Source organism: Neoarthrinium moseri, assembly GCF_022829205.1.
Source record: "Neoarthrinium moseri strain CBS 164.80 chromosome Unknown scaffold14_Wmoseri_CBS_16480, whole genome shotgun sequence".
Taxonomy (NCBI): domain Eukaryota; kingdom Fungi; phylum Ascomycota; class Sordariomycetes; order Amphisphaeriales; family Apiosporaceae; genus Neoarthrinium; species Neoarthrinium moseri.
Window position 1 is genome coordinate 427,633 of NW_026055128.1, and position 25,447 is coordinate 453,079.

The window sequence follows — 25,447 nt, forward strand, 5'->3', positions numbered from 1 at the left end:
GCAGATGTGACAACTCCATGTAGGCACGTCTTCACGCCTATCGCCGTTCGACCATACACTAACTCCTCCTTCCGACTGTGTGAGAATCAATCTTTGAAAATATCATATTCGGATTCATTTCTGACTCGGGTTGACGACGGACGCCGTCTAAGCCTGCTTTGTTAGATGAGCACGTTCGCCTGAACTTGGTCAATCTGACGACCTAACTGGACGATCAAATCCGGACAGCTTAATGTTTCGTATTCTACGTAGTATCCTCTCAAGGTAGACTGGGCTTCCATACCCACAATCTTCGGATGGGCTATCATTTCGACCTCAACTCTCTGGGCACCAAGCAGTTCTTAATTGTTTCGGGGATCCGCACTTCCGTATGGAGTCGGCCATTCACTTGATTCACGCTCTAGTCAGTGGACTTGAGCTGCCTCAGAGAGTCGGATCACTGGTAGCTGCGTCAGTCCTCGCGAACTTCGCTCTGGACCTATGTTTATCCCATTTCTCACGCTAATTATCTTATTAATCTAATCTAGAGCTGGTCTTGAATTGATGAAAATCTCAACCGTTGCAACAGTAATTTCTTCGCAGCCATGTTTGTACTAGGCAACGTCAAGAACATCCACTGCCTCTGACGAGTCTTCTAGAGCTATGCTTTGCATTTCGAGTTTGTCCATGGAGGATCCAAATGCCCAAGTTCAATATAGAGATCGCTGTATCACTCGTTGCAGGTTGTTTGATTCATTTACATTTCTGAATACCCACACCTATGCTGTCCAGTTGTTTCCTTCGTCAAGTAATCCAACAAAGAGGCCAGGTAAACCGCTTCAAGTACATACCTAGCGATAGCGTAAATATTATGCAGACGTCAAAAGTTTGCTACTATGAAGAGATAGAAGCGGACTGGGTTGCGTTTGTCAAATCGTCGGGAGCTTCTGGACCCCTATTTCCACCGTTCACTGTAGCCATCTACCCCTTTTCAATGTGTGTGTATTACCAAGTAATTTTGGCGATTACTACCTTGACCTTGCTGGCACATACTGGGACCAAATGGTTTTGTCATTGATAAGCCGCCTATCCGTTGCTGGGTGATATCCATTTGATTATTCTTATTGTCATTCTTCAGCGACTGCCTGTTTCTCATCAACTTATTCACTTCGTCATCTAAGGAAAATTCACCGCAGCAACCAGTCAGGTTCGTTTTGTTTGAAAGCTGCCCAAATCGATTCCTGCTTTGACATAAAAATCAAATCCATTTCATCGAGATTGCACATTTGACAATCCAGTCCCTAGAACGCCTCTCACTTTCGCATGTCCGTGGATGCGTTTCTGCGTTGAATTTCACCCGGACAACGGACGGGCTTCATTCTATTCTTGTCACCTTACCAATCTTCCAGGTGCACACACGAGTTGCGTATCAACAAGTCCTTCACAATCCTTCTCAGTTCTTTGTTTTTGGCAAACATCCTGACCACCCACGCTACCTGTCAATATCATCATTTCCGTGATTGATATTACTTGACGGCCGGAACGCATTCTACATTGATATCACATTCAGGTATTTAATCCTCAGTCCTCCTCCTCCCCTCCTCATCCTCCTCACCATCTTCACTCTCATCTTGATTACTGTGGTATGCTATCCCGTTCACTTCACGCTACTGCCAGCCGATCCCATCTTCACTCTCCCACGTCGCCTCATTCAGCTTGATCACACCTCATTTGTCCCGCACCTCCGTTCCTGAGCTAACCCTTCTCGCGACCAGAGTACTCGCTGTCTTCTCTCGCCGACAGAGTCAAGTAGTACATCAATGATGGCTTTCTCCGGCTTTTCGAAGCGAACCAGTCAACCTAACTGGCGCACCAGAGGACGTGCCAATGGCCCCTCCCTGAAGGGACGTGTTCCTCCCCCAGCCCTCAGCCCTGTGTCCGACAATCCCGAGGGCGGCGCGCCTCTCTACAGTCCCGTCAGCAAGAACGTTGACGCTCCTGCCTTAAGTGATACCAAGGCCGCTGGTCGCAATGACGACAAGCTGCCTGATCCTGGCACTGCCCAAAGTGCCGGCGATGTGCTACTCACCGCTAACACTGTCGCTGAGGACGCTGGCCATAAGGCTCGCATTCGCGGCGATGCTTACGACGGGCTTGAGCAAAAGCAGAACACCACAGCTAGCATTACTGGTGATTTCAAGACAATTGCTGCTGCTCAGCACAGAGCTGCGCTTCCGCGCGCAAGCACAACCGGCCAGCTCGATCCCAGCACCACGCCTTTTAGCCCTCAGTCCGTCGAGCAGAGTACACCCAAGGTAATACTATCTTCACATGCCTTGAACTTTCCATATTTCCATTCTGAATTCCATTCACAAGTCACTAACTTCTTGCCTGTCGTAGCATTTCACTGCTTCCAACATGATGCCCAAGCCCGACAATGACATTGCGTCTGGCCAGGTGAACATCATGGACCTTGTCAACGCGCGCTACCCCAAGACAACCCCAACTCCAACACAGAATGAAGTCAGCAGCAGCATGAAGGGTGTCGGAATTCCTCGCAGCCAGACTATGTATAGCGCTCTTGGTGCTTCTGGCGTCAATGGCAGCAACCAGACGGGGAACGTCTCGCGACAGGCCAGGACGGCTTCGACTGTGGCTCCCGGCAGCCGCAGTACAGACGACGTCGAGGAGGCTCATCACAAAGCCAAAATTGCCCTTGAACAGACCCAAATCAATTCTCGCGCGGCCCAGCATGCCAACGAGCAGAATAGTGCTGGCAACCGTTACACAGTCACGGGCGTATTGAATCATCATCGAAATGATGTCGCTACTCAGGAGATCACCCCAGACATGAGTCCCGAGGAGGTGCTCAAAGCATACTACGCCATGATCTCATCGCTCGACAGTACTGGAGCTGGCCGTCAGGTTGGCCAAATGGACTATGCGACTGGCCCCACCAACCACAAGGTTGGCCCCGGAAACTACGCAGCCCAGCCCACCAATTACATGACGGGCAGCGCTGCCTATACCACTACCACAGGTGCTCCAACCCCGAACCCTGGTCGTCCTGTTTATAGCAAGAGCCGCACCGCCTACAGCACTTCGCACTGCACTGGCGTCAACCCTTCACAGCTCCAAGGTCAGACTCCCATCGTCTTCCCGACACCCCACAATGTTCCAATGCAGACTGGTCTGGCCTACGGCAACCCTGGCCACCACCAGGGCACTGCCCAAGGCCGCAACTCCAATGCCAGCGGCCCGGGTGGGAATGCGGTCGTCCGGTTGAACCCTGAGTATCTGCGTACCGAGGAAGCACCGGCACTCAGTCTCACGAGCATCGCTCAGCCGCCTGCAATGTTCCAGCCTCCGACTGGTTTGATCCGCGCCCGCCGATCTGATGCATTGAACCAGCTTGTAGGCGATGGCCTCCCTGATGCCTCTCATATGATGCATCCTAACGTCTTCCCTTTCGTTGAGATGGCGACCTCCGACGGCCCGTTGCCGCAGAACGGTGTTCTTCACATCAAGAACGTAAGTACCCAACTTGGTCCTTGTCTTCCGGCCCTCAAAGCTCCAGTATGACTTTCCGGGTGTACCCGCCTGACTCCTTTCTTTCGTACCTATCTCACAATGATTGATCCGTGATGGTACATCTCCTGTGCACTTCCAGCCAGGTGAATCTTGTCCCGTCGCCTTGTTCTCCTGTATTGTTCTCGCGCTTACATCAGATCGACTATCATCAATTCTGGGTTGCAATTGGTGGCGTGCTATATTCTCGTCTCCCCCCTTCCCCCCCTTTGAATCACTGTCAAGTATTCTCACTAACATGGTTTACATGTATACAGATCCCGTTCAGTGTCCCGCGAGCTCACATCTTCGCCCTGTTCGGTAGCAACGCCAAGCTCATTAGGGACGTCGAGGAGCCTGTGCACATCATCATGTGTAAGGTCACGTCCAAGACGCATGATGCATTTGTCGAGTTCCGCAGCTACGACGACGCCGCCAACGCTTACGAGCGGTTCAAGCGCCACTCTGATGCGGGTCGTGTGACCCGCCTTGGCGATCGGCCCGTCGAGGTCGAGGTTTCCAGCCAGACGGAGCTGATGAAACAACTGTTCCCAATTGCCACTGGGGTCGTCTGGCATGGCACACACCCTATGATCCAGTCGGACAGCCCTTACAGTTTTGAGAACTTTAAGGCTTTCGTCACTGAGGAGGAAATGGCCATGCTGGTCAAGCATGTTGAGTTCCCCATGCGCGTAAGTCAACCAAATCCCCATCCGCCGCCCGTTCCTCGACGTGTTTCAAGAGGACTTTTCACACTCCTTCAGCTGGTTTCTGTCGTTTATTTCCTGGTCGGCGACAGCATATTGGCCCTTTGTCTTAATTGACTTGCTGCTGCTAAGAAATGTCGGCGACGCGGTTTCTCATAGCCCAGAAGTACTAAATGAAACCGCCATCAAGACCTTCTTCGAGTATTCACGAAGCTGACCACGTCTATTCACAGTCTCCTTTCTCCCGCGACTGCCCCGAGCGAGCGTTCGAGAGCATGATCTCCACTCTCAAGAAGCTGCCGTGGTACATGACCCAGTACATCACCATCAAGCAGCGCCACTACATCTATGAAGCCTGCGTTAAGTTGATCAACCTTCTTCTCGAGGCGCTTGCTCTTGGTGACAAGAGTAGCCGGGCTGGCAGGGAGCGACTGACGGTGCAGCTCCTCCGCCGATTCACCAACGCTGTGATGCTCTGCCCCGGTTTCACTGTGTGCCAGAAAGACGGCATTGCTGACCTTGTGGGAATGCTCCCAGACGACATGAACAAGTTCAACATGCCTCGCTTTAGCCAGTCGTGGGTTCATCAGCTCACACTAGGTCCCAAGCCAGGCGTGCGAATTGATTTCCTTGAGGTAAGCGATAGCTCTGAATTTCCGCGACAAACGACGCGAAGAGACAAGACTAATCCTGACGTGCCTCCAGTACTACATTGCCATCATTCGTGAAGAGACCAACCGCACCGTGGCCGAGCTCCCGATCCACCAGAAGGCTCGACTCGCAGCCCTCGCCGGTGAGACTGATGGCTACTGGGGCTACTTCTGGTACGAGCTGAACTACCCTGAGGGACACGACTTCGACGACCTCACTCTTGCGCAAGCTGCTGAGATCGAGTGGACTACCATGGATCGAATTCTCCGCCGTGCCCTTCGCAAGGGCGCGAACGACAGCTCTGACGACGGTACCGACGAGGATGGCTATGAGGACCAGCCTCGCCAGCTCGCTGGCTGCATACCCGCCGGTTTGCTCGCTAACTGAGAGCTCTCCCATGATTGCTCGGCTCTGCCTAGTCCACCACATCAAGGACATGGGCAGCTGTACACTTATTTCCTTTGCTATTTCCTATTTTCGCCTCTACGGAAAGGAGGCTCACGCAGGCTTCGTTGATCATGACAGTTGCTCATGTATCGACTGTATTGCACGGTTAACCTGTGTTCACGGGAAGCCACGCCTGCGGTTGGCCAACTGGGCGATTTCCCTTGTTATGGGCACAAAGACAAGCACATGTGTCCTTGACGAGGACATTACGACACCAAATCGGTGTCTCTGTGGACATGAAGACGGCAATTCGGCAAAACTGGCGTAGGAAAATGGGATGCCGGTTTGACGAACCGGAGGTGTGTCTTGATCCGGAAACTTTGTACATCGTGGTATGGTTTCCCCTGGTCTTCCTTGATGGGCAAGGAAGAACCTGGGGCTTGTTTGCACCGGGAATTTGACCAAGGACAGAGGCTCTGCTATTTCCCTGCAGAGATGGCAGCTCGTGACGGTGTTGACATCCTGGAGGTCTTAGGTCTTTCATCGTGCAAGGTGGTTTTTGACTTGGGCTTTGGCAGACCTGCCAACGACGGACACGGATACCATTTCGTCAGGCCACCCTTCGGGCAGAAGCCTCCGTCAACTTAGGCCGGGCAGAAGCCTCCGTCAACTTAGGCCAGACAGAAAACAGATAGCACTAATAGATTTCCTAGTCATAATTGTGCAGTGATGGTTCGTGCTATAGGCATAGCACGTGCTCCTTGATGAATGCATCAGATGTCACATCTAACGGGGAAAGCCGGTGGGGCTTGGCAGTAGCTGTGCTGGTCGGCCAGTCCGTGATCATACGCTTTGCCGTCTGCGTCTAGAGGCAGCTGAGAGGCGTACAAGATATAAGGGTAGACCCCTTGTAAGGCAACCAGATGGCCAAATCAGTGCCAGCAGGAACTTGATCCAGTTGACGACGAAGTCAAGTGCCCGTAAGGCGCTCTATGACTGTGGTAAATGAATGAACCGTGTATGATTGGCGGATCTCGAAAACGAGGAAGAGGCCCCGATACAAGAGTAGCAGGCTGGCCATGCGAATAAATGCATCCCGCCCTGCATCATCTGTCCCACCCACCCACTTCCCCTCAGCTCCACCGCCGCCTGGTTATCGCTCACCCCAAGCCAGCGAGTCTGGGCCCGACCAGCCTCTCCCCGTGCTCAACGGCCCATAAACCTCCCTCACGTTCACGAGCAAACAGCCGTGCCAAAGCCCCCGGCGAGCGACGATTCAACGTTCCGGTCTGCAGCGGGCCGACGTGCAGAAGAAGCGCTCGAACACCCCCAGGAGCTTCAGCAACATCCGTCAAAACGGCGTCCTCCGGCCCCGACCCCGCCAGCGGCGCGGCGCCGCAGCCGGCAGCGAAGCCCACCTCGACCTCGCCAACCTCGCCGGCATCGCCCCGTGGCATGGCCAGCATGTCGCGCCCCATCATGCAGTCGATGCCCGACACGCGGCAGCAGTCGTTCGAGGAGATCTACGGCCCGCCCGAGAACTTCCTGGAGATCGAGGTGCGTCTCCCTGGTGACGAGTTCCCACCCCAGTGGCATGCGCGCTCCATCATGATCGCTAACGTGTTGGTGAACCCCGTCGCAGGTCAAGCACCCGCGCACACATGGCATGGGCCGCAGCATGTACACGGACTACGAGATCATCTGCAAGACCAACATCCCGGCCTTCAAGCTGCGCCAGTCGACGGTGCGCCGCCGCTACAGCGACTTTGAGTACTTCCGCGACATTCTCGAGCGCGAGAGCGCCCGCGTCACCATCCCGCCCCTGCCAGGGAAGGTCTTTACGAACCGCTTCAACGACGAGATTATCGAGAAGCGACGCGAGGGCCTGGAGAAGTTCATGAAGATCGTGGTGGGCCACCCGCTTCTACAGACGGGCAGCAAGGTGCTGGCAGCTTTTGTGCAGGGTGAGTGTCTGTCCTGGAGCGGTAGGAGGCCGTGCCTCGGCAAGACGTGCCTGGTTCGGGCGCACCCAGAGACTTGCAGCAGAGGGCTAACATGTAATTTCGCAGATCCGAACTGGGACCGCAATGCTTGGTGACTGCGTCTTTTCGACTCATGGGCCGGAGTATCAGACTCCGGACGCACGCCAAGGAAATTACGGAAACGACCACCAACCCAACTTCTTACGGAAACACGGTTGGGCAAGGTCTCGGCGGTCAAGGCAGACTGGGAGAGCGTAGCAAGTGCCTAAGCATACGCGTGTCTGTCGGGAAAGGCTCTAGGGCTATAGCGAATGGTTGATTCCCGGACACAATAATTCGGTCACATCGGCACTCGCCATGTTTCCAGACTTGTTTCTTGTCTTTCATTTTTTTTCACCGACTTGGAGATTCCGGACCCATAGGGCAGTATACTCACGGCCTGGGGGCGTTAGGCAGGGGTTCCGTCTTTTTGCGTTCCCAATGCATGCAACTATCTTCCCAAACAATTTGTGCGCGTGCTCAGAACTGCACATCAATGCTGTCAATGCGCGTGCCACAAGGCCCTGCTATACCTCCCGAAGTAGGCCGTCGTCCCTTCATGTTGATGAGTGACTGAAAATGACTGTAGATGGATTTCCAGAAGCGGACATGTGATCAGGCATGAGGGTGTTAAACCCGGTCCTTCGAGACAGACACCATACAACGTTGGCATTGAATCGGTGGTCGTCTTGCCCTGTGCGTAGCAACTGCAGCTTGAGTACTTGAGTGCCCGCCTACCAATGTATGTAGTCTTGAGCACAACAGAAAAGAAACAGCTGGCCTGGCCTACCGCGCACCGTCACGGTGAACTCGACTGTCTATGCACATCTATGACATATGACATACTCCGTGCAGCAGATGCGGTATGCAGCAATCCGCCCCACTGGCATCCACTTAACGTGATCAAAACGGTCTAGGGGCGGGAGCGGAAAGCACATGCGTGGACGCGAGGCGGATTAGCGCGCCTACGAATCGCAGCAGGAAAAAAAAAAGCTGGAAGCTCTTATCGGGACCCCTAGTCTCTATGAAGGGAACATACCAATGTCATCACCCTTTTTCCTACTACATATTCACCAGCGCCTGACACTTCGCAAACCCTGCCTCCACGGCCCCAAACACCCAGAGGCTCTCGAATCTCTAGTGCAGCCCATGGAACATAGGTAGCATATACCCAGAAGCGCCACCCGTTGTGAGACTGCTCCCACCGGCCGAGCCGGTTACCATGGCCCAGCCCTACTCGAGCATGGCCTCCTCTTCGAAAGAACACCGCGAGGGTGTGCCGATACCCAAGCAGTCGCCCTTGTCGCAGTCGCGGGAGCTAGGAGTTGTCCTGCCCGAGAAAACAGAGAAGGCGTCGCCATTCTCGAAGTCATGGCATCATTTGGTGGCCGGAGGGTATGCGCCCATCCCCAGCGCCGCCGTTGCGCATCCCCAGACCTGCTCCGAGCCCCCGGCCTAACGTGTGACGCATCTAGTATCGGAGGCATGACAGCAGCCATCCTCACGGCGCCCCTCGACGTCCTGAAAACCCGCCTCCAGTCCGACTTCTACCAAGCCCAGCTGCGCGCCGCCCGAGAGGCCGCCGGCCAGGCGAGATTGGGCCCCCTGCGATCCGTCTCGTACCACGTCGCCGAGACCGTCCAGATCCTGCGCGACGTCCACCGCCTCGAGGGCTCGCGCGCGCTTTTCAAGGGCCTCGGGCCTAACCTCGTCGGCGTCGTCCCCGCCCGGAGTATCAACTTCTACGTCTACCCGACCAGCAAGCGCGTCTACTCGAATTGGACCGGCCTCGATGCCTCGAGCCCGTTCGTGCACCTCGCCAGTGCCGTGACCGCCGGAATTGCCACCGGCACCGTCACCAACCCCATCTGGCTGATCAAGACCAGGCTGCAGTTGGACAAGAACAACGCCGCGCGCAAGGGTGACGTGGCCGCCAGACGATACCGGAACAGCTGGGACTGCATCCGACAGGTTATGCGGAACGAAGGTCCTGCTGGCTTCTTCAAGGGCCTAAGCGCCAGCTACCTGGGTGTCTCGGAGAGCACCTTGCAGTGGATGATGTACGAGGAGATCAAGCGCCGTCTCAGGGTGAGGGAGGAGAAGCTTGTGCAGAGTGGTCGGCCGAGAACCTGGTGGGACCACACTGTTGACTGGACCGGGAATTTCATGGGCGCTGGTGCCGCAAAGGGTCTGGCATCCGTCTTGACGTATCCCCATGAGGTAAGATACGACGGAGAATCCGAGCCCAAGGTTTTCGCAATACTAACATAGATTGCTTCCAGGTGGCGAGAACAAGATTACGACAGGCGCCAATGGCAGACGGCAGACCGAAATACACCGGCCTCGTGCACTGCTTTAAACTCGTCTGGAAGGAAGAGGGCTTCATTGGCCTCTACGGAGGTCTGACGCCGCATTTGCTGAGAACTATTCCCTCGGCCGCCATCATGTTTGGCATGTACGAAGGCATCCTCAAGCTCTTTGGCAGCAAGAGTTAGATGATGGCAGCAGCAGTAGCAGCAGCAGCGGCCCACCACAATCAGCATCAGCGAACATAACGCTTGTAATACTACTAATGACCATCCGAAGGCAAGGAAGCATGGTGACAAGAATCTCGGCGGCAGAAAGTCCCATTTCTCCAGTTTTGACGTTGGACGTATACATACCCATCTCATGTACAAAATGTAGCATAGAATCTAGGATAGACTTGGGGACGGAGGTCGATGGTTCTGATCTCCTATATTGATCTGGCATACGTCGGCGGCGTTCAGGGGAGCAGGTGGGAAAAGCATTCAATACATCGCGTTCGGCCAGAATGCGTTGGGCATCTGGCACAGAGGTAGCCAGACTTTGTACGATGGCGATACATCTCCGAGAATCAAGAGAAACCATACAACCCAGTCATTGCGCGCCTGCCCCTGAAGTGACAGCGATGGAAGCGCTCAGGATCTACGTGTTTCTCCTCGAGATTCATATCCAGCCTAACAAGCTAGCGATGCGCACCGAGATGGAAGACAGCTCTTAGTCACACAGTGACTAGAGTGGGCAGAATAATGAAAAGGAACTCAATAAATCCGTCGAGTAAGAACATGGGACATCGTTCACTCATCCAATTACTAATCCAGCGTTCCAGGACGTTATCCTTGAGATGAATGGCAGTCAAAAGTGAACAAGAAGCTTCCTATGACGCGTACTTCAACATTTAGATGGTGTTCCCAAAGCGGAGACCTGGCCCGACGTATTAGTCCGCGAAGGCCTGAAGGGTCATCCTCGATGGTTCCTCATCCTCTCTCAATGGCTTACTGCTGCTGGGGCAGCTTGCATGCCGCAATTGTTTTGCCAACCTCAAAAACTAGGCCGTCAAATTCTTCAGTTTCTGAGCAGCAGTCTCACAACCTACCAAAATCAAATGACGCGACGTTTTTATAAAGTGGTCACATGCCGCGCTGATGTACTGCATACTACTTAAAATGGCAAACATTTTGGAAGTAGCGCCTCTCGTTTCCGACCCGTTGGGGCTTATCTTCAAATCTCAGTCTTGGCGAAATTTATTTGACGTCATTACCTTTTACGAATGGAGATTCAGTTTCTGTGGACTTTATGTGGTTTATGGGCTGATTCGCGTAGTACTGCCTTCCTTTCTCGTTCCCGGTGAGCTGGCCGTACTTCAAGGAATCAAAGACTATGTACTTCTTCCTACATTCGATAAAGTGGTAGCGATGAAAAGGGGCTCTCACCGAAGACTGTAACATGCTGGCCATCGTAGTAGGTCTAGGCTACTAGACGCTACTCTAAACACTTGCTTATATTGACGCTTTGGAAGTCTGCTATCTCACTCAAGTTGCGCTGTCAGCTCTTTCGCTAGACTACTGGGATGTCATACTGGGCTGCGAGAGCGTTCTTCTTTATCAGCTTGGCCACTGGTGCGCTGTCAGTGTAAGTACTGATGTATGTATTGAGGTCGTGATCTAACCATGATTTTACTTTGAGAATTTCAAACAGTCTATTTTCAGTATAATCCAAGCTTTTGCTGATTTTACTTCATATATCAGATTAGGATACATCTGAAAAAGAATCGATTATCTTCAAAGAAGTAATGAAGTAAGATGAGAACTTATCTCAGTTAGAGTTGTCTAAAGCTTGCTCCAAGTCCATGGCAGTTTGCCACTTCCTGCAAGATGTCTCTGGGACCAGCCTTGGAGATCTGATAGCTCCCTCACCGGATATGGATGAGGGTTGTTGGCCTGCTCAGGCGTTTCACCATTCTTCCAGCTCCATAGCTCAGAGTACTCGGGAGACAACTTTCCCTCCAGCATATCAACGACGTATTTGCCAATCACTGGCAGAAATTTGAATCCATGGTTCGCACCGACCGAAGCTAGGTACAGGTTTTTCGTGCGTGGATAGGGGCAAATGCGGAAGTTCAGGTCTTTCGACATTCCGTCCCTGAATTTCAGAGTCAATTTATTAGCGAGAAGGACTGGATCAAAGGTTTATGAAATAGAGCACTTACCAACACATCCGCGTCGTTAACCAAGGTTTGTCTGCTAGTTCTGGGATCATTTCACGCAGGAAGACCCGTAACTCCTGGTCAATCTCCATTGGAATTCCATCATGGGGATAGTCTGCGTGTGACTGGCCAATTGATGCCCCCGGCGATCGCTTGTTTTTATAGTTGGTAACAAATCGACAGCTGCACAACTTCAACAGTCCGTTCTCATCTGGTGGGAAAATAATTCCTAGCAGGCGTTAGAAGGCCATTCTGACGGCAATCAAAGCGAACCACCCATTGGAACTCACCTTGCTCGAAGTCATCAATGATCGGAATGTCTTTGTACTTCTCAGCCTCCTGTGGGGTAAGTGCAATTACTGTCACAGCCGAAGCCGATGCTTCTACCTCGTCCTTTGCTTCCACCAGCGCAGCTGTTTGTGCGCCAGCAGACAGTATGACAATATCAGCTCGGTGCAAGCTGCCATCGGCTGTTATCGCGCCGATGCATTTCCCACCCTCTTCGTACACGAGCTTAATGACCTGCCCAGCTGTACCGCAAATGTACTTGACGCCATTATTTTCCGCTGCTTTAGCCATGCGCAATAGGGCCTGGCCTGATGCAGCCTGGTAATGACAATTAGTTTCGAATTCCCGTAGGGTTTGCACCAGGGTTTCGATAAAACATACCCATCCGGCGTTCGGACTCCACAGGTTGGTCCAGCCCGGAAACTCACCAGTGAACGCTGGCCACTGCTGCTTAATATCAGCTGCAGTCAGGTAACGAACGCCTTCCCGCTTCTCCTTCTTCGCCAAGTCATAGGCTTTGCTCAGCCAACCCGTTGTCATTTCATGCCCAGACATGATCCAACCTGTCTTCCGGAACAGTCCAGTGAAGATGGAAGTTGGCGAAACCCACGCTTCCATTGCCTCTCGCCCCAGTTTTGTATACAAGGGATTGGGATAGTCAAACCGGATGACTTTGTTGAGATCGGTAGCAGCGGCGTCTGTTGATGGTGCATTGAAGCGGTCCAAAACCGTGACTGACGCATACCCACGATGAGAGAGATGGAAAGCAGTGGATGTACCAAAAGCACCACCGCCAACTATCAGAACAGAAGGTTTTGACATTGTGAAAGCCTGTAAGTGCGGGTTGAAAATAGTGTAGTTGGCACAGGCCCGAACAGCACAAAATGAAGCACAGATGCCTTGTCTTTTGTTTGTTTCGGCGCACTCTGCTCTGTTGACCTGGCGGTTTTTTATAATACCCAGGCAAGCTGCAGAAGCGACGCACGCTCAGCGAAGTCGGCATCGGATATAATACCTTCATGCAAGTACTAGGAGGTTATCGACAACCGTGAGCAAGCCATGAGTTGCACATCATCGGCCGCTAACGTCTAGTGACCGTTGCTGCATTAGCGCAACGCACCCCTCTGTCAGGAGGAGGTCGGGCGCTAGAGACTAGTCGCCGGCGGTTCTCCTTGGGCCCCTGTCAACATTCCAGAACAAAGTGAGCATTGTACAGTAGAGATAGTGCATCCTGACTGCGTTCTTCATACTAGATTGTACTGACTAGTCGCTCGACTCCAGCCACGCTAGAAACCATGGGAGGGGTGGACAAAGCCGATGACCGCACGGTTCCCCTTTACCCCAGACCAACCGCGATGCTTGGGGCTCTACCGAGGGGGCGGATGTCCACGAGTCAAACTTGGTCGAGACCAAGATAAGGCTTCCTTCTCGGAGAACCATCCGATTAACCAAGTACCCATCGATAAAAGATGCCGAATTTAGTCCTTCTCTGGGCATCGTCTTGCAACCACTCGGTTGTTGCCTGTGTATATTTATAGTAGAGGGTGCTGCGATGACCGACAGCCCACGGTCGACATAGCAGCCCGCCCCCCTTCCTCGCACCTGCATATTGCCCGTGAAGAATTTGGATCATCCCTTCTGACTTGTCTTCCAAATGCATTCTCCTAAGGAAGAGGCACATCTGCCATTGGATGCGAAAAAGTCCAATGAGATGGTGACTCTTACTCCTTCGGTAGGAGAGTGTGCCACTGAGACCCTGCGCAACGGAGCTGTCCGTCCAGAAATCCTGAACGGCCTTTCCGAAGAGGAGCTCAAGCTCATGGAGAAAAAGCTTGTTCGAAAAGTTGATGCACGCATGTTGCCAACTCTCATCTTAGTCTGTAAGTCTGCCACTTGTTCTCAAGATGTGGCCGAGAAGAAAACCTCCGGAAGCCAATATTAATGTTGAGAATAGATATCCTGAACTATCTTGACAGGAACGCAATAGGGTCTGCCAGACTGGGTGGGTTAGAAGCAGATCTGAAATTGAAGGCAAATGAATTCCAGGTATATCAATTCCAGACCGACAGTTATCCGGAGGCTGTCTCTTGTTCTGATCCCGAATATTACTGACCATATTTAGACTTGCGTGTCAGTCTTGTTTGTTGGATACATCCTGATGCAGGTACCCTCAAACATGCTTTTGAATAAAATCGGACGTCCCGGCATTTACTTGTCGGTCTGTATGATGGTCTGGGTAGGTTTGACGTCCCTGTATGGTGTAATGTTGACTTGACTAAGATACTGGCGTGTTCAGGGAGTTTTATGTGCTTGCAGCGGTGCAACTCACAATTTCGGCGGCCTCTTGACGACGAGATTCCTCCTAGGATTTGTGGAAGCAGCATTTTATCCAGGTACGTTATTAGTCCTCTCTGTCCCTTGGCGGTCTAGCTGCGAGTGTCATCCTTCTTGAGCTGATGATTGTTAGGCTGCTTGGCAATGTTAAGCGCTTGGTATCCACGTAAGGAACTCGGAGTGCGTACTGGCTTGTTCTATAGCGGCTCGATGTTGTCAGGCGCATTTTCCGGCCTGATAGCAGCTGGAATCACACAGAACATGGATGGTGTGGGAGGGTTACTCTCCTGGAGATGTAAGTCTAAAGACATGCGTCCCTATTATTGGTAAAGATGCCAGTCAAATGAATTCTGATTGAACTTCTTCGATGTAGGGCTATTCATAATTGAAGGCAGCATAACTGTTGTTGTCGCTATGTTCACTTGCTTCATTCTACCGGACTTCCCAGCAAATACCAAGTGGCTGAGCGACCAGGAGCGGGCACTTGCTGTATGGCGTCTGCAAATTGATGCTGCTGGCGAAGATGACTGGACTTCTTCTTCTGATCAATCCATGTTTGAAGGGTTCAAAATGTTGGTCCGGGACCCGAAGAACTGGATTCTAACCGTCGTCGTCTTTGGCGCCGCCTCGGCCATCGCAATCAACAGTTTCTTCCCCACTGTTGTCGCCAGCTTCGGCAAAGATAGGAACACAACTCTCCTCCTAACATCCCCTCCCTATCTTTTAGCATGCATTGTCTGCTTGGCAGTATCTTGGAACGCGGACAGGACCGGCGAGCGTTTCTGGCATACTGTAGGACCCCTTCTCTGTTCACTGGCAGGTTTTATTATCTCATGTGCTGCCGAAGGCATTGGCCCCCGGTACTTCGGCGCCATGATCATGCTGCCAGGCATCTATACTGGGTTCAATATGAGCATGTTATGGACAGCTAACACAATCCACCGACCTGCTGCCAAGCGCGCTGCTGCAGTTGCATTCAACAACTCCATTGGGACAATATGCAGCATCTATGGCTCTTACCTTTATCCCAACAATTCAGCGCCAAGGTTCATTCTTGCGTTCTGTGTGAATGGCGCCATGGCTGTTCTCGCTATCTGTGCTAGCATAGTACTTAAGATTGTCTTGAAGCGCGAGAATCGGAAGCTCGAACTAAGAGAGCAGGAGTTGGAAACAGCCGGTCAACACCGTGGCTCAGGAAACGGGTTCAGGTACCTCGTGTGAGGCACAACAACTACAAATTCTCACTTTTTATGGTTGTAATAGGCAAACAGAAGAGAGTAATTAACGACCACGATCCTCATAGTAATACGTCGAACCAAATGGCCCCCCCGCTGTGTACGATGATGTGCGTTGGCGAACTAGCTCCTCTGATGATGCATTTCAAATACCCTACAATCCAGCGGTCCTCGTTAATCATCAAGCATTGTAATTTGAAGGCGGAGTACTTTTCTGCACCCTTGTGTTTCAGTATCTTCCATTTTACCTTACGGTCAAGTCTAGTAATGCTTCTCAAGGAATGGGAGAGTTCATGCCGTTGGTTTTGGTGGCTCCATCTAAGTTGGCCTGTATTGGGCTAGCCCCGTAAAGCCAGGACAAGAGGCGCTTGGCACACGACCATGTAACTCCTGGCCCAAAGTTCAGCGTTATCGGCGGAAATAATTTCCCCTCAACCTTCCACACAGTTTAGCCACCCTTCGAACGATGGATGGACAAAGAAGGCATCCATTCGTGGCCTGTAGTCGTTGTCACTCACTCAAGGTTAAATGCTCCGGTGGTGGGTCAACCTCACGATCGCTACGGATCGGCGGTCCATTCGCTGGGCAGATGCTGATGATACATAGAATCACCATGCAGAAGATGTTCAGCCCGAGGGCAAGCATGTGTTTATCCCGTGCGAGACCCACTTGTCACAGTAACAGAGAGTCATCTCCGGCGGCTCCATGATGAGATAGTGTTGTTGAGGACCGCATTGTCGCAGCCCAGGGACACGACGCCTCCGCAACAAACTAGGGATGGGCATACTGCTAAATATGAACAGCTCGTAGAAGACTGCACAGCCGAGCATTTCGTATCGAAAGTAAAGTCACTATCTGGCGCCAGGTCTACCAATGCCCTCTCTCCTGTATTTCGAGCCGATACGTACACCACGCAAGACCTCAACGACACAAAGCAATCGAGTCATACTTACACCCCTCTCAAACTTGACTCCGCCTGTAAGCTGCCGTTCACTATTTACAACGACGTATCACTGAAAGCTTCGCCTTAGCGCCGTCGGTTACGATCAGCTTCCCTCCGTTGCCATGTGCGATGCACTTATTTGAGACTTTCTGCTCTAGCTTCGAGGAATACCAATGGTTTCTGCGGCGATCTTTCCGCGATCGAATCGAGATGATGTACAACTGCCCAACGGCAGTAACTCACGACCGCAATTGGCTTTGCCAATTTTCGGTAGTCTTGGCCTTAGCAGAGTCGCTCAGTAGCAGCTACGGAGATGCTTTACAACTGAACGGCCATTACTCTACGGAAAGTCAAGTTTTATTCGGTGCACAGGGAGTCAATCAACGACTAATTCAAACCGTGTCATCCTGCTCTCCGCCAGGTGCAGAACTATTCGAACAGGGTCTCCAGTTGCTGAAAGTTTCGTACGAGGAACCATGCATTGAGCAAGTGGAGGCACTCAACTTGATTGTGAGATATCTTCTTACCTGTTAACTTGTGCTGGCCTGGAGCGAACTCTGACATAGTATTTCAGGCATTTTACTGCTTTAGTCTGAACCGTCGCAATACAGCGTACATCTATGTTGGGCAGAGCCTGAGACTGTTGAGTCTACTCCGACTCGGTATCTCGTCTACACAGAGTGCCCGCGGGAACACAGCCGAGGATCAAGTCATCAATGAGCACAAGAAAAGGGTATTGTGGACCACATACTGTATAGATCTTATGGTTAGCACAGAGATTGGTCTTCCTCCGAGCCTTAAATCGGATATGAACGGCCGGGATTACCCCTCTGATCAAACAGTTCAAACAGCGCGCGACCAGTTCTTTGACGCTCGGTTGCTGAAAGCACAGGCCGAGTTATGTCTGATACGCAACTACGTAGTTGAAACGGTAACGCATCGGCTTCAGAGCAATGAACTTGAACGGCCGTACGACCTTTTTGGACCATGTTTAGAGAAAATCCAGTACTGGAGGTCCACGCTGCCGCCAGAACTCTCGTATACGTTTGAACAAGGGATTCCAGTCGCGATGGCAGAGTCACCCTTACTGAGGAGCCTTGCGTCAATGTACCTCCGGTACCATCAGGTAATGTAAATCGATCGCATGACTACACTATCGAGCTAACACCAGAAGCGCTTGATCATATTAATAAGGCCCATATTTCTGCGAGATCTGTCGAAAGTCATACGAGAGCGAGAAACGCCGCAACACTGCTCAACAAATGCGGGTGTGGGCAGCCCACCAGGTGTCTGTAATGATATGGAGCAAATAAAGATCGAATGTGTTAAGACGGCAAATTGTAACGCGAAGATCCTCATCGGCTTGTCGTGGTGTGGAAGATTAGGTTCGTCATTGCCACCCACTCGTCCGAATTCTTACTATAATACACGTTCACTAATAACCGTGAAGCGAAATATGGATTCTGGGAATCCCTTCACCTGTTTTCCAGCCTGGCTGTGCTTTGCCTAGCAAAGATCATAGCGCAATGGCAAGGTGACTTTGCCGCGACCGAATGTCCACATTACAACAATTATGAGCACGACCTTGAGATGTACAACAAAGCAAGATCAATTTTACTAGATATGGCAACTTCTGGGAACCCGGCTGCGAAAGACTTTGATAACATGCTAACAGATATTGAATCCTTGACTGGCAATTTCGCTACGATGAGCATGCCCGAACTCCAAGGGACCAATGCCTTGTGGAATTTAGGGTTTGATTCGTTCACGACTATAAACGATCAGTACTTGTTTGATCTAACTTGAAGGATTATCATCAGTTGGAAAAGATGCCCGGAAACTTTCACATCAGTATTAGAGATATCTTTCCAACCTAATACTACGTTTTGTGGCAAGATGCAGGGCTTCCACTAAAGACTTTTGTTCCATGCCTACCTTTGACTACCTCCCCTACCAGGGCAGCGTCGCAGTCAGGGGCAGTATGGTGCACAACCAGAGGAGTAAGAAGGAAAATAGACCAAAAAGATTGACCCAGGAGGCGGTGAATATGAGCAAAAACTAAATGCAAAAACATACAACACCGGGGATTCGCCAGTGGTCACCCACCTGGCTACTAGTCCAGCGATCGCCAGTTTATCTATGGGAGAGCGGACGGGATCCCGAGTTTTCTAGCGTCTGTGGTCGTATGTGCTCAGTTATAGATCGATTGACATATATATTTGCGCGACATACTTCTGTGTAAGGAACCTGCCGACGCCCTCGCCGTAGCATCTTCCACCTCAATTTTGTTAATTCATGTCTTACCCTCATTGCCCAGCCAAATCATGGAGACTTAGTCGCTCCAGAGAGGACAGTGGAGGACAAGTATCTCATGTCTTCCAATCCAGCGAACCCGCTGCACTTTATGACTTTGCAGTCCGCCCGTGGATTTCTTGCCAGGAGCCGACTGTTGGAGCACTACTCGATACACGCTTCTTCGGACATGCAGGAGACAGACGCGCAACGCGAAGCCGCTTTTGCGTCTGCACTAAGCATGCTTGAGTGTGATATCAAGTTCCGGAATTCCTCTCAACAAAGGATATCTGTAGTTCATTCAGTTGCACAGCCCAATGTTGGCATAAGATCATGTTCGTCTATATCTACGAGAAAACCCTGAAAGGGATTTGCCTCTGGCAGCGTGGGCTGCTCTAAGCGAAAATTATAAGGCCCACCTCACGACACGATAATCAGCGGATGCTTTCGTCATTATCTGCTCTCGATTCGTCATGCAGACCTGGCAAGCACGCGAACATTCAGTAGCACAACAAAGCGAGCCCGTGGATATGCCGCGCGTTGTGTCAGATATACGGACTAAAGCAATGCAGATGAGGCCAGGCCGCTCGCCCCTAGCGCGATGGCACAGCTCAATGATATCGTTGACACCAGCATGAGCCAATACCCAGCACCAAACCCCATGGATTTGAGTTGCCAGGGAATGGGGTTGGAAGGCTTCACAGGCTACGTGACATGCCACTGCTGTCTGCACTGGGCCTAGATTCAAGTCAATCCTGAGATCTGTTTGACTGGCGATCTGTCGAATTTCAAGGCTGAAAATCCATGTGCTTGACATGTCCCTGTTTTCGTATATATATATCTATGTCCAACCTAAATCTTCCGTGTGGAGCACCCCAATTCAGGCGTACCAAGGCCGCAATGTCAACAGTGTTCCAGACCAGGGACTAGATCCGGCAGCACCAAGACCTAAAACTATCCCAGTGGCTACCGTATTATAAAGAAAAAAAAGATCATCGCTACTGTAGGCATTATCGGTAAGAGTCGCGAGAGGGTATCTCTACGCTTGTTTTCTCCACGTAACATGTCTGATACTGCCTCTTATCTCAGCCAATCCCTTCGTTAACATTGAAGTGATGCATGTGTTTGGGCCCATGACTGCATAGCCCACCAGTGTCGGAGGACCAACTGGTGATGGAATGTTGGTGGGGGCCGGTTACCGCCCTGCTCCGGCAGTCGCCTCGGCTTGATCGCTGCAGATTTGCGTTTGGGCCTCTTTCGTGGACGATCGTCGCCTGGCCTGAAGCAAGGGTTCACGAGCCATGCTGGGTGCGGGGCGGAGTCCGGTTGCTGAATAACAATAACCACAGGACCTACCGGGATCACGACGGATGCTCTGAAGACATGATGGGTCTAACTAGTCTCACCCGACTGACCTCATCGCGCCTCCAAGAAGGAGCATGTCGCAGAGCTTTTCCGGTGGCCCTTGCCGAGAACCGTTCCTGACATGCTTTTGTTGCAGCACCTAATACGGACTTCTCGATCTCACGAGCCAGCACCAGATACAGATTCGTAGGTGGTCGTTAATACACTGACCGGAAGCAACTCCACTGGTTCATCGCCATCTTGTATGCGACTGCTCTGTAGTCTATGGAGCTCAGCTTAGACACGTTCATGTGGAAAGGAAATAAGGCGGGCCTGCAGTAGTGACTACGGGAAGCTTGTCATTCTGCACAACGCAAAGATCAGCAAGGCTTTCGCAGGTGGCTGGCATTTTGGCGGCAGTAGGCAGTACATCTGCTTGCGTTAAACCTGTAGAAGTCATCCATGCGAGATTGACAGGTCCCCACCTGTCTTAAACGCAGTAGGGTCCTCAAGGTCTGTGTGTAGAGGGAAAACAAGACTTTCCCCGGTCTGTGGATGGAGATTCATGTAAGGCTTGGGGCATTGCAAGTGCGTTTCGGTACTTCTTTCACAGCAGATGCATGTGATACTTCGTTCTAAATTGCCCGAGACTCCTATCGTAGGGCGTTGATACGTCAAAAGAACAGGGGTATCATTATTTGCCCTGAAGTACGATCACAACGCCAAAATAGTCTCAATCGTGACCTGGTCGCCGACGAGTCATTGGTAATTAGAGCTCGGATGATTCACGTTTAGAGCGTCAAGCCAAGAGGCTGAGTATATCTCATACAGAGAAATATACTATCATTGTCCAAGTTTGAAGTTCAACAGGCGTCGGCTTGAGACTCTATACGGTGTGGACAAGGAGAGTCGAGACTGGGTCTTAGGTTTTAGGCGATATGGTGAAGCTACGCCTGAGCGGCCCCCAATAGACACTGGTGGATATATTTGTAGATTTATCAGATGTCGTGTACACCATGAACTGCAAACCCTTGAACCTTTTCAAGCAATAGACAGCTTCCGCGCTATGACAGCCTCGACTCTGCCTTGACCCTCTTCAGCTTGTGTAGGCCGAAGGATGGAGATCAATAGCACAGGACTTAGGTGGCAGCACCTTTAAAATCGTAGAAGATGGTTCACAAATCACTCGAAATTGTGGCTCTTCCTGAACGCCAGTGTCAAGCCTTTTCTCTGAATTAAGATGGTGCTTGGTCCCAAAGACCCTTGTTCGGTTGGGCTACCGAAGGCCCACGTTCTAACGTGACCAGGATATGGAGCGGACACACAAACCCTTGCGCCATAGGACACCAATAGATCCGTGACCGGACCCAGAGCTCCTGTAGACACAAGTCGTAAACCTTTATGTAACATATCCCGAGATTGGCGTCGAAAGTTGTCAACGGGGTCTGTCCAATTTAGATTCAACGGAGCGGAGGTGGATGCCGCTCCAGCATACTTAAGGTCCATCATGGTAAATCCGAGATGCACGAAATCGCAACTCCTTGACAATAACTTAAGAGATTTTCGTAAACATGGAAGTCTAATTGCTTACGAGTAGCTCGAGGATATTTTCCAGGAAAGGACTCATCCTCGAGGATTGCAAAAAGTCTTGAGCGTACAATTTAAGGCACCCCAAGTAAATCAGTACATAACGCTGAAATGTTAGCGGGTATATCTTTTTCCTTTTTGGTCTAGACCAGTAATTTGGAGCGCTAGGGATGTCATCGATATTGCTTTCCCTGTCTAGCAGCGCTGCGGATAGTAACCGAAGCTAGACACCCCGAGGATGGCTGCTACTCCGATCTCAGCTTTACACAGATGCCGAACGAGTTGCCCACTGTTGACTGTGACGAGTCATGTGAACTGATCCACTCCACTAGATGACCGCATTAGGAAGTATTCCAGAAGCCGAAGTGGGATTGGCAACGTTCAACTGAACTTGTCAATCCGATCGTTCGTGGCCCGTGGGGGGACCACCATAGTACCAACATCGGCCTCGCTAACATGGCCTGATGAGGCGCCGTATTCATGCAGAGTACGACTCGTACTAGCTTGGTCTTGTTCCACATAACCAGTCAGATTCACTTTAAAGTTAGTCTAGATAGGGCCAAAACACTCGGCCGACGAACCAACGTAGCCCAACCTCGTGCATGCGGTGATGTCTACCGATCTCGCATAGCCGGAAACCCATGCAGTGATCGTCGCCAGGGCTGACCCTGCTACGCCGGCCTTGCGGCCTCGATGATCCCACTGATGATCTACCAAGGTTGTATATACCTGAACTCCACTGCCCATGGGCCACCTGCACTTTCAACGCCTCTGACCCTGGGCATGAAGGGTCCAAGTGGGCCAGAACATAGGGAGCCCACAGCACAGCTAAATATGCCTCGGTTCGCAGCTGATTTAATCACGAGTGCTAGTCTGGAAAGTCGGCCTTAGCCGGCTCATATTGTGGTAAATCCCTTGTCCAAAGACTGGCGCCCTATGAGGTGCCTAGCGGCAGTCTAAATGCTCTTCTAGGGGTTGGCCACGCGGGCTGGCGGCTGTGCGCCACTTCCTCCGGAGCTATGATGACTGGATCTTGAAGATAATCCATCCTGATTCCTGGCGTGCAAGAGTCGTTCGTCCCCTTGGACCTTTTTCAAGATAATGGTTTCATTGTGGGCTTTCGTTTCACCGTTCGGGTTGGCCTCAGCATTCCCGGTATAGTCACAGCATTGAGAGGCCACAATGACACCTATCATCTGAAGACCCAGTAAGACGCGATTACAATCGTGGCTTTTTCATTGCGTATCCCCTCAACTTGGTTGTCAGACGGTATCTTCTAAGCTTTGCCTTTGCCTAGGCACCGCTTTGATCATGACCTCGCAACACTGACGCGCTTTTCTTCTTCTTTTGGTCCCCCCATACCCAACATGGTTTATACCGGTCCTTCCAAGGGGTGTCTCGCATGTTTGAAGCGCCGCGTCAAGGTGTGTTCTCTGTACGCCCCAGTGCCTAGTCGTGAACGTGGATTGCTCACTGCAGTGAGAAGTGTGACGAAGGGAAGCCAAAATGTCACAGGTGCACGAAAGCCGGTCGAGATTGCCCTGGCTATCGAGATCCATCGAAAATAAAAATCAGAGATATGACAGCGACAACAATTAACCGCTTTGAGACAGACAAAGTGTCGCCCGAAGCACTCGGAATTTTCCATGATAGTCTTATACCGGTCGTCGAGGGACAGTCTACTTCGATTCCTTTGACTCTTGATGCTCGACCAGCATTGGAGGATCAGAGATATTTTCATAGCGGCGACTGGCAGTCGAATCACCACCTACCCAATCACCCAATTCGTGAAAGATCCGTTGAGGAACAGGAAAAGACTTGGAATGGCTTCACTGTGACAAGGTCGATGCAAACGCCAAGACTACGAGTGTCTCCAACGACGTCGACAGAAGCCCTCGCATTTGCGTACTTCCGCAATCAGTACCTTGCTATCCAGCCCCAATCCTTGGATCCGGGATACCTCAATGTTCTGCGACTTCTTATCCGGCGGCAGGATATGGGGAGCTGCCTGGAAACATGCATGGCGACGCTGGCTATGGCAACCTTCTCGCGGCGCCCCAACTCTCGAGCAGCTACGGTGAAGGCACAGGCATTGTATTCCACCGCGTTAAAGGCAGTGAATGAATCCATTGGAGCTTCTGGGTCAGTATTCGATGATGAGCTACTGTCATCCATACTTGTGCTAGCTATGGTGGAGGTAAGCAAACCCCGCCGGTAAGGAAGGGCACGAGCGCTTACTCATCCGAGAATCTCATCTCGAACAATATTGCCGGCTTCCGCAACCATCTTTCCGGGGCTGTAGCAATAATACAGTCTAGAGGGAAGAAGAAATTCCATGATGAACTCGGAGCAGAGCTGTTCATGCTATTGCGCTTTGAGTTGGTGAGTTCTCTGTGTTGTCGTCCGTGGTACAATGCGTGCTTAGCTAACACTGCTTCGACAGTTCAAAACAGCAATCATGCGATTCGTCGAACCTCCAGACAAGTATCCGTATGACTGGGTGATGTCGATCATGAAATTGGTGGATGACCCATGTCTCCCGATGGCACATCGAATGCTTGAGCCTAGCAGACGTGGTCGGCTCGACGCAGTCATCCACTCCAGTATCGACAACTTGCTGGCTGACAACCCGTACGAAGGCGGACCATTGGCACCCTTGGGACTTCCGAGTGCGTTCACAACCGATGGAGTCATGGATACTATGACCACCAGGGGTGTCGATGTGGTTGAACCATTTAAAGAATATCTGCGGGAAGCAAGAGATGCTTTCTCGTCGAACATCCACATTCCCGGTCACTCGGTGCAAGATTTCAAGCCGAGACTGTGCAAATCTGAAGCCTCTCTCTACACCATCCCGAGTGACGGCATTCCACAGTATACATGGAAGAGTATGGAACACGCAAGTCTGAGTTTGTCGATGTGCACCTCGCAACTGCACGGCTGCAACGTCGCTGCAAAGTTTGCGGCAAAGTTGGAAGGACTTTTCGATTTCAAGAAGACGATTGAATATCAGGGAATGGAAGAGCAGGCCCGAAATGCATTGTCAACTATCGTGGGAAGTGTTTCATACCTGTGCGGATGGGGCAGAGAAGCGGCGGGAGCTCTCGACAGCCACGAAGCAGAAATCGAAGATACCAGGGAGTTTATGTGGCCACATATCGTCGTTCCCCTCTTCAGTGCTCTTGAATCACCCTTTTCAAATGAGCGCGAGCGGAGTTACCTTGCATCAACACTCAGATATATCGCGGACGAAAAGGGTATTAAATTGGCAGAGGCTATGCTGGATCTGTACCAGCAGTCTCCACAGACACAGCCCTTCAAAGAAGCGAAGGATTGGCATCAGCCATGATGGGCGATGGCGCTTACGTGCTAAACCATTGTCTAGATACCTTCGAGAGGACGACGGTCTGGATGTCCAGCTTCGTAAGGACCAGACGAATCAGCTTGTACACCCTCGATCACGGGATTGCGATGAGAGATGCATGCTGGGTTTGAGACCCTGTGAGCAAGAAGCGCAGGCCAGAACTCATAACAAGTTCATTGCTTACCATGGCCCCGCGAATCCCATGCAGCAGGTCCATTTTCCACATGTCCACGACTGGAAA

General features: G+C 51.5%; 7 protein-coding genes across 7 annotated transcripts; 5 read left to right on the forward strand and 2 right to left on the reverse strand.

The window, feature by feature from the left end:
• Window positions 1-1,802: 1,802 nt before the first annotated feature.
• On the forward strand, window positions 1,803-5,291 carry JN550_004942 (uncharacterized protein; the record flags this gene model as incomplete). The annotated part of the gene is made up of 5 exons (XM_049316513.1): window positions 1,803-2,294; window positions 2,380-3,510; window positions 3,825-4,238; window positions 4,487-4,888; window positions 4,959-5,291. 5 exons carry the CDS (start codon window positions 1,803-1,805, stop codon window positions 5,289-5,291), a joined length of 2,772 nt encoding a protein of 923 aa, XP_049173140.1.
• A 1,160-nt stretch (window positions 5,292-6,451) lies between these two features.
• JN550_004943 (uncharacterized protein) lies at window positions 6,452-6,757 on the reverse strand (the record flags this gene model as incomplete). Its single annotated transcript, XM_049316514.1, has 1 exon — window positions 6,452-6,757. The coding sequence occupies one exon, from the start codon at window positions 6,755-6,757 to the stop codon at window positions 6,452-6,454; it is 306 nt and encodes a 101-aa protein (XP_049173141.1).
• Window positions 6,758-6,770: 13 nt separating this feature from the next.
• Window positions 6,771-7,389, forward strand: JN550_004944 (uncharacterized protein; the record flags this gene model as incomplete). Its single annotated transcript, XM_049316515.1, has 3 exons — window positions 6,771-6,848; window positions 6,934-7,255; window positions 7,361-7,389. 3 exons carry the CDS (start codon window positions 6,771-6,773, stop codon window positions 7,387-7,389), a joined length of 429 nt encoding a protein of 142 aa, XP_049173142.1.
• A 1,145-nt stretch (window positions 7,390-8,534) lies between these two features.
• On the forward strand, window positions 8,535-9,807 carry JN550_004945 (uncharacterized protein; the record flags this gene model as incomplete). The annotated part of the gene is made up of 3 exons (XM_049316517.1): window positions 8,535-8,707; window positions 8,788-9,532; window positions 9,595-9,807. The coding sequence occupies 3 exons, from the start codon at window positions 8,535-8,537 to the stop codon at window positions 9,805-9,807; spliced, it is 1,131 nt and encodes a 376-aa protein (XP_049173143.1).
• A 1,635-nt stretch (window positions 9,808-11,442) lies between these two features.
• JN550_004946 (uncharacterized protein) lies at window positions 11,443-12,929 on the reverse strand (the record flags this gene model as incomplete). The annotated part of the gene is made up of 4 exons (XM_049316518.1): window positions 11,443-11,755; window positions 11,823-12,048; window positions 12,110-12,425; window positions 12,489-12,929. The coding sequence occupies 4 exons, from the start codon at window positions 12,927-12,929 to the stop codon at window positions 11,443-11,445; spliced, it is 1,296 nt and encodes a 431-aa protein (XP_049173144.1).
• An 832-nt stretch (window positions 12,930-13,761) lies between these two features.
• JN550_004947 (uncharacterized protein) lies at window positions 13,762-15,662 on the forward strand (the record flags this gene model as incomplete). Its single annotated transcript, XM_049316519.1, has 6 exons — window positions 13,762-13,987; window positions 14,062-14,153; window positions 14,230-14,343; window positions 14,404-14,500; window positions 14,575-14,736; window positions 14,815-15,662. 6 exons carry the CDS (start codon window positions 13,762-13,764, stop codon window positions 15,660-15,662), a joined length of 1,539 nt encoding a protein of 512 aa, XP_049173145.1.
• Window positions 15,663-23,421: 7,759 nt separating this feature from the next.
• Window positions 23,422-25,191, forward strand: JN550_004948 (uncharacterized protein; the record flags this gene model as incomplete). The annotated part of the gene is made up of 3 exons (XM_049316520.1): window positions 23,422-23,984; window positions 24,029-24,224; window positions 24,286-25,191. 3 exons carry the CDS (start codon window positions 23,422-23,424, stop codon window positions 25,189-25,191), a joined length of 1,665 nt encoding a protein of 554 aa, XP_049173146.1.
• Window positions 25,192-25,447: the final 256 nt, after the last annotated feature.